The sequence below is a fragment of the Aquarana catesbeiana genome, linkage group LG12 (assembly GCF_042186555.1).
Source record: "Aquarana catesbeiana isolate 2022-GZ linkage group LG12, ASM4218655v1, whole genome shotgun sequence".
In the NCBI taxonomy this organism is placed as follows: domain Eukaryota; kingdom Metazoa; phylum Chordata; class Amphibia; order Anura; family Ranidae; genus Aquarana; species Aquarana catesbeiana.
Window position 1 is genome coordinate 29,022,459 of NC_133335.1, and position 24,541 is coordinate 29,046,999.

General features: G+C 43.4%; 1 protein-coding gene across 1 annotated transcript in view; it reads left to right on the forward strand.

The window, feature by feature from the left end:
• The window catches only part of CABLES2 (Cdk5 and Abl enzyme substrate 2), a 51,900-nt gene extending 27,989 nt beyond the window's left edge, over positions 1-23,911 (forward strand). Inside the window, 8 exon segments of the mRNA XM_073607507.1 lie at positions 1,515-1,592; positions 6,221-6,329; positions 9,765-9,912; positions 10,989-11,048; positions 12,045-12,145; positions 12,256-12,362; positions 15,034-15,238; positions 16,822-23,911. Of these exon segments, the coding sequence (XP_073463608.1) occupies positions 1,515-1,592; positions 6,221-6,329; positions 9,765-9,912; positions 10,989-11,048; positions 12,045-12,145; positions 12,256-12,362; positions 15,034-15,238; positions 16,822-16,962 (949 nt within the window). The 3' untranslated portion in view covers positions 16,963-23,911.
• The last annotated feature ends 630 nt before the right edge of the window (positions 23,912-24,541 follow it).

Below are 24,541 nucleotides of genomic sequence, written 5' to 3' on the forward strand. Positions count from 1 at the left end.
AGGCAGCTGGGACCACAGTCACCAAGAAAACAATCGGTAACACACTACTTCGTAAAGGACTGAAATCCTGCAGTGCCCGCAAGGTCCCCCTACTCAAGAATGCACATGTACAGGTCTGCCGGAAGTTTGCTAATGAACATCTGAATGATTCAGAGGAGAACTGGATGAAAGTGTAGTCAGGTGAGACCAAAATCGAGCTCTTTGGCATCAACTCAACTTACTGTGTTTGGAGGCAGGGGAATGCTGCCTATTACCCCCAAGAACACCAGCCCCACTGTCAAACATTGAGGTGGAAACATTATGCTTTTGGGGGTGTTTTTCTGCTAAGGGGACAGGACAGCTTCACCGCAAAGGGACAATGGACAGGCCATGCACCGTCAAATCTTGGGTGAGAACCTTCTTCCCTCTTGGTCTTGGATGGGTATTCTAGCATGACAATGACCCAAAACACATTGCCAAGGCAACAAAAGAGGTAGCTCAAGAAGAAGCACATTAAGGTCCTGGAGTGGCCTAGCCAATCTCCAGACCCTAATCCCATAGAAAATATGTGGAGGGAGCTGAAGGTTTGAGTTGCCAAACGTCAGCCTCGAAACCTTAATGACTTGGAGAGGATCTGCAAAGAGGAGTGGGAAAAAAATCCCTCCTGAGATGTGTGCAAACCTGGTGGCCAATAACAAGGAACATCTGACCTCTGTGATTGCCAAGAAGTTTTTTTTTTCCACCAAGTACTTGGTCATGTTTTGCAAAGGGGTCAAATACTTATTTCACTCATTAAAATGCAAATTCATTTCTAACTTTTTGTAATACGATTTTCTGGATTTATTTGTTCTGTCTCTCACTGTTAATATAAACCTACCATTGAAATTATAGACTGATCATTTCTTTGCCAGTGGGCAAACGTACTATATCAGCAGGGGGATCAAATACTTTTTTTTCCCTTACTGTAACGCTTACCAGAACGGAGTCTGGACAGCGTTGCACGTGGAACTCGGTACCTGGTGCAGTACTCCAAAAGCTAAGCTGAAGATGAATGTGCTGAAAAACTGCATTTGAGCAAAGTAGAAAAAAAGCCTTGATTGAAGAAAAAATGGTGCTAGTGAAAAATGAGTTGTCAATCTCTAACCCAGAAGATCTGTAAAAAAAAAAAAAAATATAAAAAAAGTGTCCACCTTCCTAGGTGGGCTGGCTTACAGTTTGTTTTTGTTTCCAAGATCAAAGCCTCCTGTAGGCTGCTATCTAACCTGAAGGTTAAAGACTTCCTATGCCCCTCAATGTAGGAGAGAGAGAAAATGCCATTGCTGAGTTGTATTTTTTTTCCATCATTGTTGGCTTCCAGTGAAGACCACTAGATGAAGCCAAGACAGATGAACAGCAGAGTGACCAGTCAGTTGTTTTATATCTTCTAACCTACACTAACGAACTGTCTGTATAACTTGCCTGTCTTCTTGTGTGTGTGGTGGTTGTGTTTTGAACAGACATTATCCATAGACTAAGTTTATTTTTTTTCCCCCCAGGATCGTTATGATGTGTGCAAAGCGATCCTTTTGTGCAGCCTTCTCTGTTATTCCATATGGAGAGAGCCTACGGATCAGGTGAGTCTTCTGTCAGCTCTGGATCTCTTTAGCTGAGAGTACAATGGAGGCTATAACTTCTATCAGATTTTGTTTTGCCATCTGTGTCCCATTGCTAAGATTTACCTTCACTTCCTGTCCCATAGCCAAACAGGAAGTGAGAGGAAATCGCTGTAAATTATGGGAATTCCTTGGGGTCCACCAGGTAACCAGAACTAGTGTCCCCATTGGAAGGTTTCCTCTTTATTACTTTTTCTGGGGACAACCCAAAATTAGGGATTTTTCTTTTACTTTCACTTTCAATGATAATGGTAAACAGGACTAATGGAGAGGGAGAATCTTCCAGGAGCATAGACGCCAATAAAAACTGATAGGGGTTCCAATCCATCTCCACTCTGTCTAAAAATAAAAAATAAAAAGGTTTGCCTTTTAGTTATACTTTAAGGGCAAAGTTTAACCACTTGCTGACTGTATAACTTACATGTACGGCAGAAAGGTGGCTCTGCTGCACCGGATCACGTACCTAGTATGTGATTCGACACTTTCGGGTAGGGGGGGCACATGCATGCCGCCAACGGCCTGCTTCTGCTGTGATTATGCAAAGCGGGAGCTGATCTGCTGGTACCTTGGACTCGATGTCAGCTGGCACCCGCTGATCATTGGGCAGCGAGCCAGAATGGCGGTCTGCCCATGTAAACAAGGCAGATTGCCTTTCTGACAGGAGGGAAGGCATGGATCCTGTGTCTCTCCAAAGCAGGGACATGGATCCATATCTTCCCCTAGTAAAAGTACCTCCCACAGTGCACTAAAACACTGGTTAGGCACACAGTTAACCCTTTGATCACCCTAGATGTTAACCCCTTCCCAGCTAGTGTCAGTACAGTGACTGCATATTGTTAGCACTGATCACTGTATTAGTGTCACTGGTCCCCAAAAAGTGTCAGTTGGTGTCCGACTGTCTGCCGCAATATCGCAGTCCTGCTAGAAGTTACTGATTGCCGCCATTACTAGTAAAAACATAGATAAATATATCCCATATTTGTAGACACTATAACTTTTGTGTAAACCAATCAATATACACTTATTGGGATTTCTTTTACCAAAAACATGTAGCAGAATACATATTGGCCTAAATTTATGAAGAATTATTTTTATTTATTTTTAATAGCAGATGGTAAAATGTGCGTTTTGTAAAATTGTCTGTCTTTTTTGTTTATAGAGCAGAAAATTTTAAAACCACCGAGGTGATCAAATACCACATCTTTGTGGGAAAAAATTACACACATTTTCTTTGGTTACAATGTTGCATGATTGCGCAATTGTTAGTTGAAGTAACGCAATGCCGTTTCGCCCCATAAAATGGCCTGGGGTCAGGAAGGGGGGTAAATCTTCCAGAGGCGAAGTGGTTAATGGCTGGGTCTCGCAGTGCCCCTTTTTGGCCATTGGAGGTGCACTGAGGATGTAACTCCTACGCATGCAGACAGGTATTGCGGTGCCTCTAGCAGCCTGGTCTGTTAGTGGCATGCTGGGACTGTTGATCTGATCTTCCGTTGCACACTGTGGTTCCTCGCCTCTTGGCCCTTTCATTACAAAGAGATTAGGAATGCTACTGTAGACTGTTTACCATTAGCTGCACATGCATACATCTAGAATGTAACTAAAAAGTCCTTCCCCTCATTTCCCTTCTGATATGTACACTGTTGCTACACAGTCTTCGATTGTGGTAACTTTGCAATCTTGGAATACAATCGGATGAACAGTAGACTCCTCTAGTAGATGGTTAATCCAAAGTAGTCTGAATGATCCCCATCAAATTATTCTATGTCTCTGTTCACTTTAGGGTCCACCTACACGTGTTTGAAATTTCAAACTTGAACCTGTTACCATCAGTGTATACAGTGGTGTCACTAGGGTTGGTGTCACCTGGTGCGGTAAAACATGGTGTCACCCCCCCCCCCCCCGCTGTCTAGGCTGCCTAGGTCACGGGGTGCACTCCAGAGTGGCCCTTTGTAAATGATAGTATAGGGTGGTATATTGGCAGGTTGGGGTGGTATATTGGCAGGTTGGGGTGGTATTTTGGCAGGTAGGGGTGGTACAGGGCAGGTTGAGGTGGTAATAGGGCAGGTTAGGCTAGTATAGAGTGGTATAGTGGCAGGTTGGTGTGGTATAGTGGTATAGTGGCAGGTTGGTGTGGTATAGTGGCAGGTTGGGGTGGTATAGTGGCAGGTTGGGGTGGTATAGAGTGGTATAGTGGCAGGTTAGGATAGTATAGAGTGGTAGAGGGGCAGTTTAAGGTGGTAGAGGGGCTATATAGGGCAGGTTAGGATAATATAGAGTGGTAGAGGGGCAGGTTGGGGTGGTATAGGACAGGTTAGGACTTTATGCAGTACCTTACAGTATGCCTCATGCCTGCAGATGAAGACCCGGGCAGGGCTGCTGTGTGTCCTCTTCTTTTATTTCCTTCAGCTGCAGGGTCAGCCAGAGTGAAGAGGTCTGTGGGAGGAGTGGAGGAGGTGCCCACAGCCCCAGCTCCGCCCACGAACTCCGGCTGCCCTGGGACTGATATTGGTGATCCCTGAGTGACAGCTTAACCTGACTGAGGAGTATTACAGGCAGCCTCCCCCGCATGGCCGGATGCCCTACTCACACCTCTCCGCTGCACGCAATATATTAGTGTTTAACGGCGGCCCCGGTGTCACCCGTCTGGCGGGTGTCACCCAGTGCGGGACGCCCCCCCATAGAGTGTATACGTGGCAGTATAGTGGTAGGCTTTTGATGCAGGGCTGCCACATACACTATATTAGCAAAAGTATTGGGACACCTGCCTTTACACACACATGAACTTTAATGGCATCCCAGTCTTGGTCTGTAGCGGTGTTTCTCTAATCCGGTCCTTATGGTGCCCCTACAGGTCATGTTTACAGGATTTCCCTCAGATGAAACAGCTGTGGTAATTGCTAAGGCAGTGAAACTGATCAAATCACCTGTGCATAATAATGGTAAGCCTGAAAACATGTCCTGTTGGGGCGCCTCGAGGACTGGAGTTGAGAAACACTGTTCTATTGAGTTGGCCCACCCTTTGCAGCTATAACCACTTCAACTATTCAGTGAAGGCCGTCCACAAGGTTTAGGAGTGTGTCTATGGGAATGTTTGACCATTCTTCCAGAAGCACATTTGTGAGATCAGGCACTGATGTTGGACGAGAAGGTCTGTCTCGCTTTAATTCATCCCAAGGCAATGGGGTGGAGGAACTTGACTGGCCTGCACAGAGTCCTGACCTCAACCCAATGGAGCACACTTGGGATGTGCTCCATTGGGTTGAGGTCAGGACTCTGTGCAGGCCAGTCAAGTTCCTCCACCCCATTGCCTGCACCTGTGGAAAATGGACATGACTTAAAAATGCAAATCGCAGTGTGTGTGTTTACCGCCATTTTGCAGCGATTTCCATTCATTTCAATGGGAAGCTGTCTTTTCAAAAGCGCACCAAAAATGCAGTTTGCAGGACTTTTCATAACGCACCTCACCCACAGCGCAGTGGTGTGAAAAGTCCCATCAGATTTAACGGGAAACATTTTTCTTGCAAGATAAAAACGCAGTAAAAACGTATCGGTGTGAAAGGGGCCTTAATAAAACTGGAGCACTCAGAATCTGGTGCAGTTGTGCAGGGCAGCCAATCCGCTTCTAACTTCAGCTTGTTCAATTAAACTTTGACAATAAAACCTGGAAGCTGATTGGTTTCTATGCAGAAGTGAGCCTTATTTTGCTCTCTCCAGTTTTAGTAATTAAACCCCCTTGTGGTCTTGCACTAAACTATTTCATTTTATTTGGTTTTCTAAAGAAGGTTTAGTGGAATCGCCTGCACAGTGTTTAGCGAGCAACAAAATCTTATTATTATATTTGCTTTATTGCTCATATTTTAGAGGTTGCACTGATTCAATTTTGGATATCCTGTCTTTTATACAGACTGCAAGTATGAATATTTCGTTTTCCTAACCCTGCATAGTTTGTTACTGAACAGGATAACAATCACCTCCATATGCTGTGAAATAGAACCTAGTGGGATGTGGTTGTATAGTTGTGGCTGGCACTTACACAGCTCCACCACCATCCTGGGCCCTCTGAAGATTTGCAGTCTATTAGCTCTTCCCCTGTGCCAGGTTACCCGTGTCCTGGGCATGAACCAGCTCCATGGAGCAGAATGCTGCTTAACATTCACTTTACAATCTTGACATTTTGGCGAGGATTGTGAACTGACCAATAATGAAGCTGCAGTCATTGTGTATTATGCAGAACGCATAATTTGTGGAAGAGCAGGAAGGAAAGGGACATTTTGTGGCAGGGAGACAGCATTGTCCACTATAACAGAGTCATTGTCCATTAAGAACATAAGACGTGTTTTTCGCATCACATGAAAGAGACAGACGGAATTAGTTTGGTGTTTCTGTTGTAGCGTCCTGTGGCTATGGGGTTGATGAATAAAGGGCTGGCTAGGTGTAGATTTTCTGCAGTTCTGGTCAGGGTGAGAACATCTCTTTTGATCTGGTGAAGTCCATGTATGATGAAAGGCCGCTCTGAAGCCGGTATTGGGCTGCCCCACCCAGGGATAGTGTGTGACTTCTAACCTGAGACTTGGACTTTTTTTACACAGTGAGCTACGAGTGGAGGGGACAAAGCAGCGACACCCGTCTGGGGGAGCCTCGTCTTATACAGACCCCACATTTGGGATGGAAGGTGTGGAGCTCGTCGCTGAAGGAGAGGTAAGAGACGTTTTTTTTGCCTTGTTCTCAGTGGGTGTGGAATGAAGAATATATTCACTCATAATTATTGTAATCCCAAATTAGAGCAAGAAGCTTACATGAAGCTATTTAGCATTAGATTAGTCTGCCGTATGACAAAGTGCTGTTAGCCTGGCATAGGACAGGATCCTCTTCTATTCCTCCATGCGGATTATTTACAGTACCTTGCAAAAGTATTCACCCTCCCTTGGCATTTTTCGTGTTTTGTTGCCTAACAACCTGGAATTAACATGGATTGTTTGAGGATTTGCATCATTTAATTTACAGAACATGCCCACAACTTTGAAGATTTTTTTTTTTTTTTTATTGTGAAGCAAACCACAAATAGGACAAAATAACAGAAAAAGTCAATGTGCATAACTATTCACCCCCCTAAAGTCAATACTTTGTAGAGCCACCTTTTGTGGCTATCACAGCTCCAAGTCGCTTTGGATAAGTCTCTATGAGCTTGCCACATCTTACCACTGGGATTTTTGCCCATTCCTCCTTGCAAAACTGCTCCTTCAAGTTGGATGGTTTATGCTTGTGACCAGCAATCTTTAAGTCTGACCACAGATTTTCTATTGGATTGAGGTCTGGGCTTTGCCTGACCCATTCCAACACATTTACATGTTTCCCCTTAAACCACTCAAGTGTTGCTTTAGCAGTGTGTTTGGGGTCATTGTTCTGCTGGAAGGTGAACCTCCATCCTAGCCTCAAATCACACACAGAGTGGTACAGGTTTTGCTCAAGAATATCCCTGTATTTAGCACCATCCATCTTTCCCTCAACTCTGACCAGTTTCCCAGTCTCGACTGCTCAAAAACCTCCCCACAGCATGATGCTGCCACCGCCATGTTTCACTGTGGGGATGGTGTTCTCTGGGTGATGTGATGTGTTGGGTTTGCGCCAGACATAGCGTTTTCTTTGATGGCCAAAAAGTTCAATTTTAGTCTCATCAGACCAGAGCACCTTCCTCCATACATTTTGGGAGTCTCCCACATGCCTTCTTCGCAAACTCAAAACGTGCCAATTTGTTTTTTGCTGAAAGTAATGGCTTTCTTCTGGCCACTCTGCCATAAAGCCAGGTTTACTGTTGTGTCATGTTCCTTCCATTTGGTTATGATAGATTTGATGGTGCTCCTAGGGATCATCAAAGATTTGGATATTTTTTTTATAACCTAACCCTGACTTGTACTTCTCAACCACATTGTTCCTTACTTGTTTGGAGAGTTCCTTGGTCTTCATGGCAGTGTTTGGTTAGTGGGTGCCTCTTGCTTAGGTGTTGCAGCCTCTGGGGCCTTTCAAAAAGGTGTGTATATGTAATGACAGATCATGTGACACTTAGATTGCACACAGGTGGACATCATTTCACTAATTATGTGACTTCTGAAAGTAATTGGTTGCACCAGAGCTTTTTATGGGCTTCATAACAAAGGGGGTGAATACATACGCACATGCCAATTATCAGTTTTTCATTTCTGAAAAATAGTTTTATGTGTATATTTGTCTAATTTTACTTCACCAACTTAGACTATTGTGTTCTCATCCATCACATATAATTCAGATTAGAAAAGCATTGAACTAAAGGCTGTAATGTAACAAAATAGGTAAAAACCCAAGGTGGTGAATACTTTTGCAAGGCATTGTATAGACAGACGTCATATGTATTCACAGACCTGAGCAATCAATGGCCAATCTGATTTGAGAAGTCTTGTAGCCCATGCACCTTAGAGAAAAGGAAAACGTACGGCGGATACCTTATTTTTTTTGGAGATGTTCTGTTTGTCGCTGCTTGGCTCTGTAAAGTATGTTTCCTGCCAGTAGCTGCAAATTTTTTTATGCTGCAGTGCACTTCTAATCACTGAAGATCACAAACTGCTAGAAGCTGGCAACACCTGCAGTGTAGAGAGCTGCATGTCTTCAGACCTGGACTGAGCCATCTGGCCTTTAGATGTAAAAAAACAAGATTGCTGCACTTGTGAACAATATAATAACTAAATAATGATGATTAGTCCAAGTGTCCAAATGTGAAAAAATCCTTGAAATCGTGTCTCTTGGGGTGATAGATGACAAACACCCAAAGTGCACCTTCCACCATGAAAATAAGATGTGCCCTTACCGGATAACTAGACTCCACGTTATAGGAGCCTAGTAAGACATAGATTCATACATCATTGAAGGTCCATCCATTGGAAACAAACGAAAATGGCGTTGAAGTCAGCCTTGCTGGTTTCTCCCTTTCTTGCCAAGAGGACCAACGCTTAAGCCTGGATCCTGTTGCACATTTGTCCAACCCATACAGAGATCTCATAGTTTACAATTTTGCACATTTTATACAAGGAGTTGGTAAAGCATTTCAATCTGACACAGGCAATCAAGCTATAAGCACCAAAAATTGCAAAAAAACACAATTTTACAACAGTAAGGGAACTAGACTTTCCTTTTATTTGTGAACTGATTCTTCACAGCTGGCTTCTAAAACCTCATGTAATGGGACTAAGACTAATGCCTACTACACATGATGAGAAAATCTGATGAAAAACACCGCTTTCAGAGCGATCGTCTGATAATCTGATCGTTGGTACACAGCTTTCGAGAGCCAATCGCAACAGTTCATGGGAAAATTACAGAGGGGACATACACGAAAATTTTCCTTTAATCAGTACAGTATTCGCCTGTAAAAAAAATCGAGCGACCAAGATTGCGCATGCTCGGAAATGAAAGAATACATTACATGATCGCAGGAAGTTGTATTCTGCCGTAGGAGAATTTGTGTAATTCTAGTAGCCTATATGTTTGCAATATGAGACCAGCATACAAAAAAACGGACGATCATTTGCTCAATATTTTCATCGTGTGTACTAGGCATTGGCTAAATTCATTCAGTGCCTTCCAGATTGTAGAAATGTGTAATCTTCGGTTCGTTGTCACATGATATGTCCTCCTCTTCATTGGGTGCCCCCACGGAGACCCACATTCCCTGGGGGCACGCTCACGAGTCTCGCTGCTGCGTCAATTGACAAAGACAGCAGGACTCGGGCCCCGCCCCTCCCGTGCCACTGTATTTGATTGACAACAGCAGGAGCCAATGGCTCCTACTGCTATCAATCTATCCAATGAGGACAGAGACAGCGGCTGGAGCAGCGCTCGTGCTCGGCGCAGGAACGATTGGGTTCAGGTAAGAAAAAGGGGGTGGGGTTTGGAGGGTGCTGCCGCACAGAAGGTTTTTCACCTTCATGCATAAAATACACGAAGGTGAAAAATCTTGAGACTTTACAACTCCTTTTAATGAGTTTGGAAAGTACAGTTACCGGAGTGTCGGCTGTATCCTAAAATAAAAAGAACATCCTCGTTTTCCACATGAGTTTTTATGGTTGTAGCAGTGTACTATGCTTGTCTCTCTTGTTTTTCCAGGTTGTGTCCTATGCAAAGTACTTATACCCAACAAATGCCCTTGTTAGCCAAAAAGATGAGAGTCAGGGCAAGCTGGGACTTCAAGAGGCTTCCAAACGAAACGTCTCCAACAACCGCTTCATAACCGTATCCTCGGGAGCTGAATTAGGTACTGATTGCCCAGACTGCAGTCCTTACTTTTCCTCTGCTCAGTTCTAGAACACTGCCTGATTACTAACATTTACATGGGTATAGAATATACATAGCCATCTAATGTTATGGCCCAAGGCTAGCCAAAGTCCTGGCTGAAGGCCAGACAAAGAGTGATCATATATCTGATAGTTGTTCCCCTTTTATCAAGGTTTGAGGGACACAGGAAAAAGAACCACCTTTTCTGTAGTACTTTATATTGGTGCTGATGACAGTCTTTGTCCCAGCATCCCATAATCTTTTTTTAAAATTATATCTAAAGCCAAAAAATTGCTGTATTTGTGGATGGGTTGGCAACCATGTCCAGTTTGGAAGACCCCCCCCCCCCCCCCCATTTCTATTTGTCCTTGTGACCATTGTCAATTAAGCTGACCATACATGGATTGAAATCTGGCAAGTTCAGCAGGGACCGGACAAATTTTGACTCCTGTATGGGCACCCTGGTTGTGCCACAGGTCAATCTATTGATCGCTTTGGGTACAACCAGTGTGTCGTTTTTTTCCTGAACGATTTGTGCCACCAGCTATAGCCGGTAACACTAATCGCTGTGCTCTGCCAGCAGGAAAGGTTCCATAATAGCACTTCAACACTGTATTGATGAGGGAATTAAGTAATTTTCTTTCCCTCAACCCATGGCGGAGGGAAAGAAAATGGCTTAATCTATGGCCTGCCTTAGAATATGATGGGAAATACAAAATTTGACATTTGCCATCAGAACAGGAATAGACAAGGTTGGGACAATTGTTCTGTGACAACTAAGAGGAGAGATCCCGTCTACTTGCTGTATCTAAAGGACAGGAAGTTAGAGGAAATCTCCCCAGTGGGACGCCAATGACAAAAAACAAGTTTTATCTATCACATACAAAGCAAAAAAATGGCTTTAAAGTGTTACTAAACCCACAACAGTAAAATCAGTCTGTACATGAAGTAAAGCATGCTTGTTATACTCACTGTGGAACCTAAGGGGTTAATCCTCTGCATTGTGTAAAAAGACTGTTTGATCCTGTCTTCTCTGATCCTCCCTTTCTTCCACAGTCCCCAATCAACCTCCTGATAGTACAGAGCCTTGGAGGCATTCTGCACATGGTCAGTTTGGTGTGTATTTCTAGAGAGTTTATTGTTTTTAGGAGGGTGCATGTGATCAGCACAGGGCCAATCAGCGCTTTCCAGACAGAGGGTTAGGGGTCTTGCAGCCGCATAGGACAGTCAGAGGAGGATGAAAACTCCTACAAGCTTTAACCAGACACGGATAGAAGTCACAAGACTGCTATATACTGCTGATGAGAAAGGGTATTTAGCAGTTTATATTTACTGAAATAAATGCATTTCCATGTTGTGTGTGTACTGTGGGAGACCAGATATAGTGAATGCAGGGTCCTGAGTTTGGTAACACTTTAACCCCTTAGAGCCGGCACTTGCTGGCCCTTTAAGGGGTTTTGAATGTCGGGAGGGGGGGGGGGGTCATGTGACCACCGCGATTGGCTGTCAAAGCGGTCACATGATCGGAAAGCTCCTGATCACAAGCAACAAACAGGAGCTTTCTGTTGGCTGCCGGTAACTGTGCCAGGGGCACGAAGGGCACGCGCTCCCAAGCACAGCTCTATCAGCACTATCGCACACAAATATACGGCCGCTCAGTGCCAAGGCTCGGCCTTCGAGAGGCCGCATATTTGCGTGCCCTCTGTTCGAAGAAGTACACGGGCTAGGTGTGCCAGTCACACCAGGATGGTGAATTTTGTCTGGAATTGTTCAGTCTTTTAGTCATTTTGTGTGGGATACCCAACATATGGGAATCTGTTAATAGGAAGTGGTGTCTGGGAGGAGATTCGTCTACATACTATGGATTCCTGTTCATCTATAAAATGTCTCTTGCTTAGACTTGATGTAAACGGCAAAAATAAGTGAAGAATCTGTGCAGACCTGTCTTTGCTGGATTGTTGTTGTGAATACAAAGCTTTTTGTCTATGTGCTGGCAAATGTTAAATGATGTCTGGATAGTGGGAGAGCCCAGAGAGGGTGGCCTCAGTTTTGGTATCGGACATCAGAATATTCCTGCAATGTGAAGTATGATAAATATTTTGTTCATTTTAGGTTCAGAAGCAGATAGCTTTGAATATAATCCTGACCTGTTGGATGACCCTCAGTGGCCCTGCGGAAAACACAAGCGGGTTCTCATCTTTGCTTCTTATATGGTAATTTGTATTCTTTTGCTATAATAATTAGCTCAGTAATTCACCAAGGTGATGACAACTCCGAGTCTATCCTTGCATTGAGCGTCATCCACACTTCTTTCCTATTCCAGACAACGGTCATAGAATATGTGAAGCCCTCTGATTTGAAGAAAGACATGAATGAGATGTTCAAGGAGAAGTTCCCCAATGTGAAGCTTACTCTGAGCAAAATCAGGAGGTGAGGAGATCATTGTTGTGCTGGAGGAAGAGACCTCGTTTTTAAAGTGGAACTAAACTGTATATGAGCACCACAAACCGAAAACACTATTTGATTCATTATTAATCTTCAAAGCAAACTCTCCCATTCATCCAGGTCTCCATGCTTTACTTTGTTGAGAAATCATTTTGAAAAACACCCCCCTAGCATTTCGAGCCGTGGCCATCTTGAGTAAGGGCAGATGATTCATGTAGCATTGACTTCTAGGACTCCATCTGCCCTTAGCTCAGGCATGCAGGCAGGAGGGTGTGCTTATCTGGGAAAGCTCCTCCTCCCAGATGAAAGGAAAAAAATGCCATGAAGACTCCTGGGATGTACGACTTCATTTTGGGCTATGCTAGAAACCAGGAAGCAGCTGAAGAAATGTAAAAAAAAAAAAAGTTTACTTTAAAACAAGGGTCTTCAAACTACGGCCCTCCAGTTATTCAAGAGCTACAATTCCCATCATGCCTAGTCATGTCTGTAAATGTCAGAGTTTTACAATGTCTCATGGGATGTGTAGTTCTGCAACAGCTGGAGGGCTGTAGTTTGAGGATCCCTGCTTTAAAACAAGTAAATCTGATATACCTCCCTATCTATTCACTAATGCTAGCAGCATAAGGATTACAACTGGTTACTGTTGATTGAGAGTTTGGTTCAGTTTTAACCTTTTAATACACAAAGCAAAATTACAGTGCATCCGGAAAACATTCACAGCACTTCACTTTTTCCACATTTTGTTATGTTGCGGCCTTTATTCCAAAATGGTTTCAATTAATTATTTTCCTCCAAAATTCTACAAACAATACCCCATAATAGCAATGTGAAAGAAGTTTGAGTGAGATCTTTGCAAATGTATTAAAAATGAAAAAATCCTATGTACATAAGTATTGACAGCCTTTGCCTTGACACTCAAAATTGAGCTCAGGTGCCTCCTGTTTCCACTGATCGTCCTTGAGATGTTTCTACACCTTGGTTGGAGTCCACCTGTGGTAAATTCAGTTGATTAGACATGATTTGGAAAGGCGCACACCTGTCTATATAAGGTCCCACAGTTATCAGTGCATGTTAGAGCACAAACCAAGCAATGAAGTCCAAGGAATTGTCTGTAGACCTCAGAGACAGGATTGTTTGGAGGCACATATCTGGGGAAGGGTGCAGAAAGATTTCTGCAGCATTGAAGGTCCCAATGAGCACAGTGGCCTCCATCATCCATAAATGGAAGAAGTTTGGAGCCACCAGGACTCTTCCTAGAGCGGGCCGAACAATGATCGGGGGAGAAGGGCCTTAGTCAGGGAGGTGACCAAGAACACGGTCATTCTGACAGAGCTCCAGCATTTCTCTGTGAAGAGGGGAGAACCTTCCAGAAGAACAACCATCTCTGCAGCACTCCACCAATCAGACCTGTATGGTAGAGTGGGAAGACTGAAGCCACTCCTCCAGTAAAAGGCACCTGAAGGACTCCCAGACCATGAGAAACAAAATTCTCTGGTCTGATGAAACAAAGATTGAAATCTTTGGCCTGAACGTCAAGCGTCATGTCTGGAGGAAACCAGGCACCGCTCATCACCTGGCCAATACCATCCCTTCAGTGAAACATGGTGGTGGCAGCATCATGCTGTGGGGATGTTTTTCAGCGGCAGGAACTGGGAGACTAGTCAGGATTGAGGGAAAGATAAATGCAGCAATGTACAGAGACATCCTTGCTGAAAATCTGCTCCAGAGCACTCTACCTCAGACTGGGGCGAAGGTTCATCTTCCAACAGGACAACAACCCTAATCACACAGCCAAGATAACAAAGGAGTGGCTACGGGACAACTCTGAATGTCCTTGAGTGGCCCAGCCAGAGCTCAGACTTGAACCCGATTGAACATCTCTGGAGAGAAAATGTCCAAAAATAGGTGTGCCAAGCTTGTAGCATCATACTCCTAAAGACTTGAGGCTGTAATTTGGTGCCAAAGGTGATTCAACAAAGTATTGAGCAAAGGCTGTGAATACTTATGTACATGGAATTTTTTTTGTTTTTTTATTTTTAATAAATTTGCAAAGATATCAAACGTCTTTCACTTTGTCATTATGGGGTATTGTTTGTAAAATTTTTAGGAAAAAATTGAATTCAATCCATTTTGGAATAAGGCTGTAACATAAAATGTGGTAAAAATGAAGGGCTGTGAATACTTTCCGGAAGCACTGTACCTGCTGCTCCCTTAGACTACACACTTCTACCAAGGGAGTGACATCCCTAGCATTTAGGTTGAAAAGGTTCATCTTCGCTGTCTGGCCTTGTGACAGGTTAACAGGTTATCTTTAATCCCGTTGTTGCTCTATCCTCATGGCTCCTTAACTGGCTCTTGTTGTCAGGAGGTGGGGCAGAGGTCCCAATCATCTGACTGACTGTCACACAACTGGGAACCTATTCCACCGGCTTTTGATCAGAGACCGGGAGCTGTGTGTGACCGCTCAGCCACTGAGAACGCAGAAACCTTGGCTGCCATAGACGTGTATGTGTGGTCTGTGTGGGTCCACTATCCCTGCCACCACACGTGGTTGGCAAGATTTAAGATGGTTTTTGGGCACCGTTTATAATACTGCATAGCCAGTTCCATTATTCTAGATGTGTCCTACTTGATGTTTATGTGCTTGTCCCATCAGCTTAAAGCGTGAAATGAGGTATGTGGCACAGGAGTCTAGCATGGAGCCGGTCACAGTCGCCATGTCTTATGTCTACTTTGAGAAGCTGGTCCTACAGGGAAAGGTGAACAAGCAGAACCGCAAGCTGTGTGCTGGAGCCTGTGTCCTCCTGGCCGCCAAAATCAGCAGTGACTTCAAGAAGCCAGAGCTGAAACACCTGTTAGATGTAAGTCTGGGGCGATCTCACCTTCATGAGGATGGAATATATTCTTTTACACTTGTGTCCATTTATGATTTAAAGCTGAACTCCAAGAAAACCGATAAATACACATACAATACGGGATCTATTTTACCTACCAAAGTAGAGTTACCTACTTGTTTAGGTCAGCCTGTTTCAACACATTTTAACTGCTTTAGCCCCAGAAGATTTTGCTGCTGAATGACCAGGCCATTTTTTGCGATTCGGCACTGCGTCGCTTTAACTGACAATTGCGCTGTCGTGCGACGTTGCACCCAAACAAAATTGACGTCCTTTTTTCCAACAAATAGAGCTTTCTTTTGGTGGTATTTGATCAACTCTGCGGTTTTTATTTTTTGCGCCATAAACAAAAAAAAATAGCGTCAATTTTGGAAAAAACACAATATTTTGGACTTTTTGCTATAATAAATATCCCCATTTTTTTTCTTTTTAAAAAGCACATTTTTTCTCAGTTTAGGCCGATCTATATTCTTCTACATATTTTTTGTAATAAAAATCGCAATAAGCGTATATGGATTGGTTTGTGCAAAAGTTATAGCGTCTACAAAGTAAGGGATAGATTTATAGCATTTTTATAATTTTTTTTTTACTAGTAATGGCGGCGATCTGCGATTTTTATCAGGACTACGACATTATGGCAGACACATCGAACACTTTTGACACATTTTTGGGACCATTGGCATTTATACAGCGATCAGTGCTATAAAAATGCACTGATTACTGTAAAAATGTCACTGGCAGGGGTTAAACACTAGGGGGGCGATCAAGGGGTTAACTGTGTTCCCTCTCTGTGTTCTATCTGAAGGGGGAATGGGGTTGTCTAGGGGAGATGACAGATCGCTGTTCATATTTTGTATGAACACATGATCAGCCTCTTCTCCCCTCAGGGAACCGGGATCTGTGTGCTTACACACAGACAGATAACCGGTTCTCGGTGTGTCACGAGCGATTGCAGGAGCCCGGCGGTTATTGCGCCCGCTGGGCACTCGCATCGGCTCCGGGGGCGAGCAGCGCGCGCGCCCCTAGTGTCCACAGGGCGAAGCGACGTTGCATAACGTTGTTTCGCCCAGCCGTGCCATTCTGCCGCAGTAAAACTGCGGCAGCTGGTCGGCAAGTGGTTAAGGTTGGTTTAATGCTTACAGGGCTGCATTAATGTCTGTCTGAAGTTCAAGTCATACTAAGCGTATTCTGTGATGACCAGTCTGCAGAGACAGGAATTTTCATCATTGGAGACTTCTTTGCTGACTTCACCTTCAGATCTCTCCCCAGTCATAATGCTCCGTTGTGTGTGCGTGTGTGCGTGAGTAAGTAATCCAACTTTGTAACTGGCTGACAGTCCTGCCAAGTAACTTTACATGTAAGTACTGACAGTGGGAGACCAATACGCCACTACTGCTGAAAGATGCATCTGCTCACATGTATTCCTATTACATTGTGTTTATTGGTTTCTTTACATGAGTTGTAAAATGCATTTGTTTTAGTAATTTTCTGGATATTTTTTTCACCTGTGTGTTGTAAATGCTCCTTTTTTTTCCCGTGTTCCATTACAGAAGCTTGAAGAGCGTTTCCGAGCTAACAGACGGGACTTGGTGGCATTTGAGCTGACGGTGCTGGTGGCCATGGAGCTGGCGCTGTACCTCCCGGAGGCCTTGGTATTACCTCACTTTCGTCGTCTGACCAAGCAGCAGTAGAGAGGGTACCCTGCAGAGACTATCCAATCCAGCAGCTTTGCGCTGGGCTGGGAACGCAGAGCTCTCGTTCGCTATGTAAGGAGGATCGTGCCGAGCCCAGCGTCTGATCACCAGCGGAGGAGTGGAGTCAGAAATGGTTTTTACCTTTTTATATTTATTACAAGGCAGCAAGCACAACTGTAGTTGGGAGTTGTGGAGTACTGAACCTATTTTATTATCATATTTTTCTGATATTTGCGTAAATTGCACATTGTCAAAGCGCGTTCTTCCCCAAGGCTCTCTTTTAATGCCAATTTTTTTCCCTGATGGTAAAGGATTTCCCTATGGGAAGATGTCAAATGTGTAGTCTGGAAGGGCAAATCTGCATGACCGTTTTACTTTCTATGAGCAGTTTCATAATTTACTATTATGCATATTTTAGAACAGAACCCACTCTTAAATGGGGAACGTTCCAGTGCACTGGAATACTTCTTAGGCTGAGCAGATAGGAGATGAAACTTCATACAGTCCTGTATGAACAGGGAAGGGTGTCCCTCCGGACTCATTCAGCCGATAAACCTTTATAATCAGTGCAGTTAGCCTGATAACCCTGTGGACAAGTAACTAGAGTGCCATGTTTTGGCTGGAAGTGGTGAATATAAATTACAAAAATGCTGTATTTCATATTTACCTGGCAAAAAAAAAATAAAAATATATATATATTATATTTATTTTGAAGTCTATACAAAAATTAGATTTGTACACGTACCTTGCACTGCTCCACCTATATTTGTACTCACAGTGCCCCTAATAATATTAGGCCCGTATTTAAAAGAAAAGTGTAGGAATTATACTCACCTAGGTGGATTGTTCCAATACTGCAACTGTCAAGCACCACTCATCTCTCTGTCTTCAGGCTGCAGAAAGCTGGTGACTGTCACCGGCTCTCTGCTCTGCCCCTCCGGCGCTCACTGGAGTGTAGGGCTGTGGCGGGAGCGGCTGGCTCAGGCTCTCAGCAGCTCACAGAGGCTGAGCCAGCTGTCGGTCCAAGCATCTGGGTGGATCCCGACCATGTGGTCGGGATATTTTCAGAGCCTGGACCAGCTCTGTGACATCAGCTGACAAGTGGGCTGTGCAGACATTTATCAGAGGGGGTCAGTCCACTATGCACGTGTGCGGCTAATATCTGTGTCACATTGTATAACAGATATTGGTCTAGAAGGTGCAAAAACCTGACTTTCCTGCAACAAATTACAGTTTTCCCGATTCTGATGCACGTCACAGATCCTCTTCAACATAGGCACGTGTCAAGGGCACATCGCATAACTGTCAGAAAAACAATTTATCTGACCCTCTGTGTCTCCTGATAGTCCACCCCACCCACCTTCAAAATGTGCTCATCCATTCATACTCTTGGTAGTAAGTGTCGGTGTCACTGTTTACTTGGACAGGCTATGTCACTGCTCCCCCTTGACTCGCCTCTCAGCTTGGGGAATGGCTGACCTGAAATTCCAGTTTGGGGTGGACAGAACCTTTTAGAATGTTTATGCAGTCTTGCCCTCCAGATTGAGCCTCGAGTAGATCTTGGCATCGTTTTTGGGAAATCCTTCTCTAAGTTTTTTCGATGCCTTGGATCCCCTGAAAAACATAAAGCCAAGAAAATGTTAACTGGCCTGGGCATCTTGGCTTTCCTCTTTAGTAGACAATCCAATTGTAGGATTTTCCTGCACTTGTAATGGGGAATTCCTTTTATCCTAAAACTGTGAGAAAATCTGTCCACTTGTGAAATGATTGAACCAACCTGCATCCACCTGAATGAATATTGGGTGATCTTGCCCTTTCAGTAATGTAGGTGTCAAAGAAAAAGTTCTAATCTCTGGACTGTCCGTTCTCATCTTCAAGCAGCCAAGTTAAACAATGTAGATATCCTAGTTAGTTGTAGGTCAGGGGTGTCCAAATCCAGGCCTTGAGGGGTCACATTTAGTACAGGATTTTCCTAGAAATAATGTGTGACTCTATACCATAGCTTACTATATGTACTGTTCTAGAAATGTCTGCAGATCCTGACCCTCAGGGACTGGAGTTGGACATCCCTGTCATAGACCTTTATGGCAATAACTAGCATGGAGCACAAGGTTTATTTTTGTAATATTGCTGTGTGATATGTGGTTTCTGTTCTTTGTTTTCTTTGTATTTTTTGAGACTCTTAGTTCTTTATAAAGTGCACATATGTGTATGACTTCCAGGTAGCCTCATTCCAAAAGATAATACACTTTATAGTAATATGCATAGTTAGTTATTTAAAGAAACGTGCCTAAACTGAGCCTGGTCTGGTATCAGGGTTATTTTATTTATTGTGGGTTTGTTTTGTTTTTTTGTTGGTAAGATATTTCAGACACAACTATTGCCCTTATAGAGCACAAGCAGCCATTGTGTCCTCAAGTCATATAGTGATGTGTGTGTTCACGGAGGGGGGCGGCGAGTGACATCAATGAAGTGCTTTACTATATTGCATTATCAATGGCCCCTGATCAGAATTCACAGCTCTGCTAGTGGATGTCTGTAATCACTTTGAATGTTCCTGTGTCTATAGGCCACACGGGGCGGACTCCGCCAGGAATTTGCCTTCTCAGTGGGGAATCCTTCTGCTGATCCCCGCTAAGCAGGAGGATGACAGGTCTGCCTGTCCATTTACACCTGACTGCCATCCAATCCGCTAGAAGGATGGGGAATGGATCCCCATCTGTCTGTTTTTATCGGATCGGATGTTGGCGGGTGTAAACAGATACATGTCCATTTACACCCGATGCTCCATAGAGGATGATAGACGATCCAATCGGGAATGTCTGAAAAACTGACAGGCAGACTCGATTGGTCCACTTGTGTGAAAAGAGCCTTAGGTGTTTGGCCTTTTTTGTCCCGCTTGTATGTGAAAGGAGTTAGTGCTGGAACCCCTGTAATAAACCGCTCTTCCAGCCCTTTTATGCTGCCGTGATTTTACTGAGAGGTGGGGGGGACCATTAGGCCAGATGATTGTATTCTCAATGCTGTCACTTGCTCCCATTGAAATGACTGAATGACGTCCTCTTGTGCTCTTCAGGAGGTGGTTTTGCCTAATGCTCAACTCCAGCCAAAAGTGTGTTTTGTTTTTTTTTGTTTGTTTTGTTCTCCCTAGTTTCTCCCCCAGAGATTAACCATCACTTCCTGTCGGGACAGGAAGTGATGGGAAATTTGTCCAGTTGGGACCCACACTGCATCAGCAGAAGGAAGGGTTAGAACTTCAGTCAGGTTATTATTACTTGTCTTCTGTCCTGGTGACAACCGATTTCCTGATTTCTTTTTCCGCAGTCACAGGGATGTGAAATGAGGTGGAAGAGAAAAAAAAAAACAATGTTGTGGCTGGTGTTTGGTTTTTAACATAATATTTCATGTTTTTCTTCTTTATTTTTAAAAGTGGTGACTTGGCAGCTGCAGACACACAATGGCAGCTTTCACTCACACACTTGCTTTACTACCTAATCTAAGCGCAATAGTCTGAGACGTCCTTGTTTTGTGGCCATTGACCAGTCTGTATAATTCTAGAGCTTCCTGTGCCAATTTCCTGATGGCAATGGCAGATTATGATCTTACATTTATTTATTTGTAGGCTGTCCGGGTGTAAGCAGTCGGCACACATATCTTCCAGCTTTTCTCTTTATTTATTAGCCAGTAAGAAGTGATGTAAGTGGTTTGCAATCAGTTCTATGTTTAGATGAATCCGGCGTGTGTCCAGAATACTCGGTATGTGGCTCCATTCTGCTCAGTACTGCCGCTAATAACCAAACTACAGCTTCTACCATTACAACACTGGTGCCATTTTTGGGAGGCCATGGCGGTTTACGTTCCTCCGAGTGTCATTCACCACTGTGACTGTCCAGCAATCTGGCATTTTTTTGTTTCGCATTCAAAGAAAAAAAAAAAGTTTTAAAGATGATCTCTATGTTAGAGAATTATAACTGAGGCACATTTGTTGTGCTGCTTGTGAGGAGGTGTAGTGTGAATGTCCTACCACGGCCTGATGTATATAGCTCCTTCACGTTGTGCTGTGTGAGGCGTCGGGTCAGCCAGCTTTTTGCCAAGGCAGGGTGGATCTGCCAACTGTACATATCACAGGCCAAATATAAATACAGCTTGTGCTTTTGTGCAAGCCAAAGGTCTTGTTAAAGAACTACTTTACAATCTGGGTGAGGTGTGTATAATGGGGTGCATTACTGTTGTCTCTGTGCCCCCCCATCCACAAATCATCTTCAGGTTTAAAGTTTAGGAGAGAGGGCGTAATATGCTGGGAGTGGAAGGTTCCTGAAATTTACATCCAACGACCACCGGATAGAGGACACGAGGCACGGGGTAACTTAATTACTTCACCCTTTCATCTTTTATTGTGCTCTTGAAGCACTTAATTTGTATCACTGTGACAAGCAGCTTCTGTCATTTTGAAGAGAACCTGTCATGCTAACTGTAGTAAAGTCGCTACTACCAACTTGTCAAGTCTTTAGAGCAGGGGTCTCAAAACTGGCGGCCCTCCAGCTGTTGCAAAACTACAAGTCTCCCGTCAAGCTTGTAACTGTCAGCCTTGCAATGCCTCATGGGACTTGTAGTTTTGCAACAGCTGGAGGGCCACCAGTTTGAAACCTCTGCTTTGGAGGCTGCAAGTTCCCAGGATCCTTTTTGGCTTCATTATTTTAGCATACAAGGTTAGTCATGACTTCTCGCTCTATGCATGCTTGAGGTCAGCAAGAAAGGAGATAAGAGTGATATAGGAGTGTGGAACTTCTAAAATAGTTGCCAGCGGCAGCAGCACTCTGATATCCCGACCGGTTCCCTTCAGTTTAGTCATCCTCTGAAGCTTCGTAAGACGGAAGTAACTTTGCACAACGAGCCTGTGAATATTGCCATCTTGTGGCAGAAAGAGTGAACTGCATGTTTTACATGCAAACATACTCACTGTTTGGAAAGTAAATGTTTTGTAATTGGAGAATAAAATGTTAGATTTTGTTAAGTGTGGAAAGTTTTCCATATTGTTTTTTTTTTTTTTTTTTTATACAGTGGTATTGTTGTAAAGTTACTGCTTTGTTAGAGGTTTCTTTTATATGGAATTAACGTGTAATACGGGGGTGATTTAAACTAAGGCTCCTCATCTTGAAACAGCAGCATACATTTCATTAAGGGGTCTTCTACGCCTTAATGTAATATTTGGCCTAAGGCAGTGACCCCGTCATTCTTATAGAAGGGATGGTACAGCCAGTAGGTGTTAATGTTGCCTAGAACCCCTTTTAATAAACCTTAGGATTGCACAGTAGAATTGCTTTTTGAACGCTTATTCCGCTTGCAAATGAAAATTCAGTTTTAGGCAGATCTTCTTCCTCAAGTTCTTCTGAAAGGAGAAGTTCACCTTTTGGAACATGTTGCATTTCTCGCCTGGTTTCAGGGTGGAACATGTAACATGTTTCAGCATCTGCAGCCTCCCCTGATCCCCGTGACAGTGGGCGGGGGATCTTCTTCCCACATTTACTGTCACAATTTTGAAAATAGCGTGCACATGCTGGGCTCCGCCCACATGGCCACATCATTTATTCACAGTTCGCTGCGAATGAATGCCTACAAGTACCATCAGCCATTGCGGATGATGGCTCATAGTCCTCAATGAACTACAAGGGTGCTGGTGAGCGTCGTCCTCGTAGTTCAGTGATCTTTTTGCTCTCGGGCAACTGCCTGCCCATACAAGGTACATGCAGACAGCTATTCCAAGAGTCTGCAGGAGCCTAAGTTTGCACCTACAATCTGCTGTTCATGGGTGCAATGCTCTGCAAGCTCCTTAGAAAAAAAATAATAAATGTACATTTTTAAATTGTTTTTTTTACCTGCAAAAATGTGCATTTATTTATCTTTATTTTTCCAAAAGATGAACTTCTCCTTCAATAATGAGTGCAGTGTTTCCATCCAGCAAGTCTCCCTTTTCCTTGTCTCTCTTGGCTTCTTTGTTCTCTGATCTTGAGGAGAGAAATCGGATCGGCTGCAGTCACTGCGATACATTTCTGTCATTTGTACTGAAATAAATTTTTCCCGTCACAACCAGATTCCTCTTTATAAAATGAAAACCAGAAACGGCGCACCTAGTTCCAATGAGCAATGCAGGACGCTCTTCTGTCGCACGCTGTTCTTTGAGGCCTGCTGTCTGTGATCTTCCAATAATGAGCTGTGCCACCCTTCTGTGTTGAGAATGCAGCTGTCGCACCTCGCAGCCATTGTAGAGTCCTGATCCGCCACATCATTTATAAAGAACTAATGATGTCATTAGTCCTTGGCAGATCGATAGGCAACTTCTCCTAAATGACGCTTCACAATGCCAAATGGAATTCCTCCATTGTGCTTTGGTGACGGGTGAGCCTGCATCATCCAATGAAGTCATTTTTATGCAGGACAAACAAGCAGTTTATTTTGGAGATGCATTTTACTGTAGAATTTGAAGCTGTTATTTTAATATTCATGTAGACAATGTATAGTATTTCTGTGTACGCTAAGAAAATACAATTATATTTTGATATTCAGGTTTGTGTGTCTTTGCCAGATTGCATCTAATTTTATATATCTAAATGTTATGTTTGATATAGATAGCGCGGACAAGAGAATATTGAGCTGAACCAATATCCAGCCCATGGGAGCTAAAGATTGTCATTGGTTCCTTGTGAACATTGGTTTGGTCACGAAATGGCCGCTGCTATGCTATATATTACTGATGATCCATTTTAATGCCAATGAACGTTTGCTATTTTTTTGTTTTTGGATTTGTACTGTGCATATATTGTACATGTTTTACAGTAAAGGAATACAAAAAAAAAGCACCTTGTTTGTGAATCTCATTCCAGTGTTCCTGTGGATAATAATGCATTTGTGACAATGCTGATGTCAATAAAGTTTTTTTTTTTATACAGATTTGAAAAACAAACCTTTTAGCATGAGTGTTTTCCTTTACAATACATTGTTACCGTTTACTACTTTGTTCTATGAACATAGGTGTGATTGTAACACAATTCTGTCCCTTATGCTGGCCATACGCTATAAGAAAAATCAGCCGCACCCGTTTTTGAAAAATAAACATTTGGCTGTCAGCGCAAACGAGTAGTGCCATCATGTAATGACCGATAAAATTGTTCAGTGGACATAAATGAATGCATTTTTTGTTCGTTTTTTTTTTTTTTTACATATACTTTGTGCAGACAGTTCGGACGGGAAACACATTAACCTTTCAATTTACCGTTCTTTTCGCAGAAAATTTTCAAACTTGTCCTTCGTGTTTTTTTTGGCTCAAAAACATCCCAACGATTATCGATTTTGTGCCCATTAACTGGTCGGAAGAACTGTCTAAATGTCCGAATTTCGGCCGATTTTTCATATAGTGTATGGCCAGCATTAGCCATCAGATTGTTGTTTTACATTTCCAAAGATGGACACAGTGGGAGAGATTTACTAAAATTGAAGAGTGCAAAATCTGGTGCAGCTGTGCATTGGATCGGCTTAAAACTTCAGCTTGTTCAATTAAGCTTTGACAAAAAAAAAACCT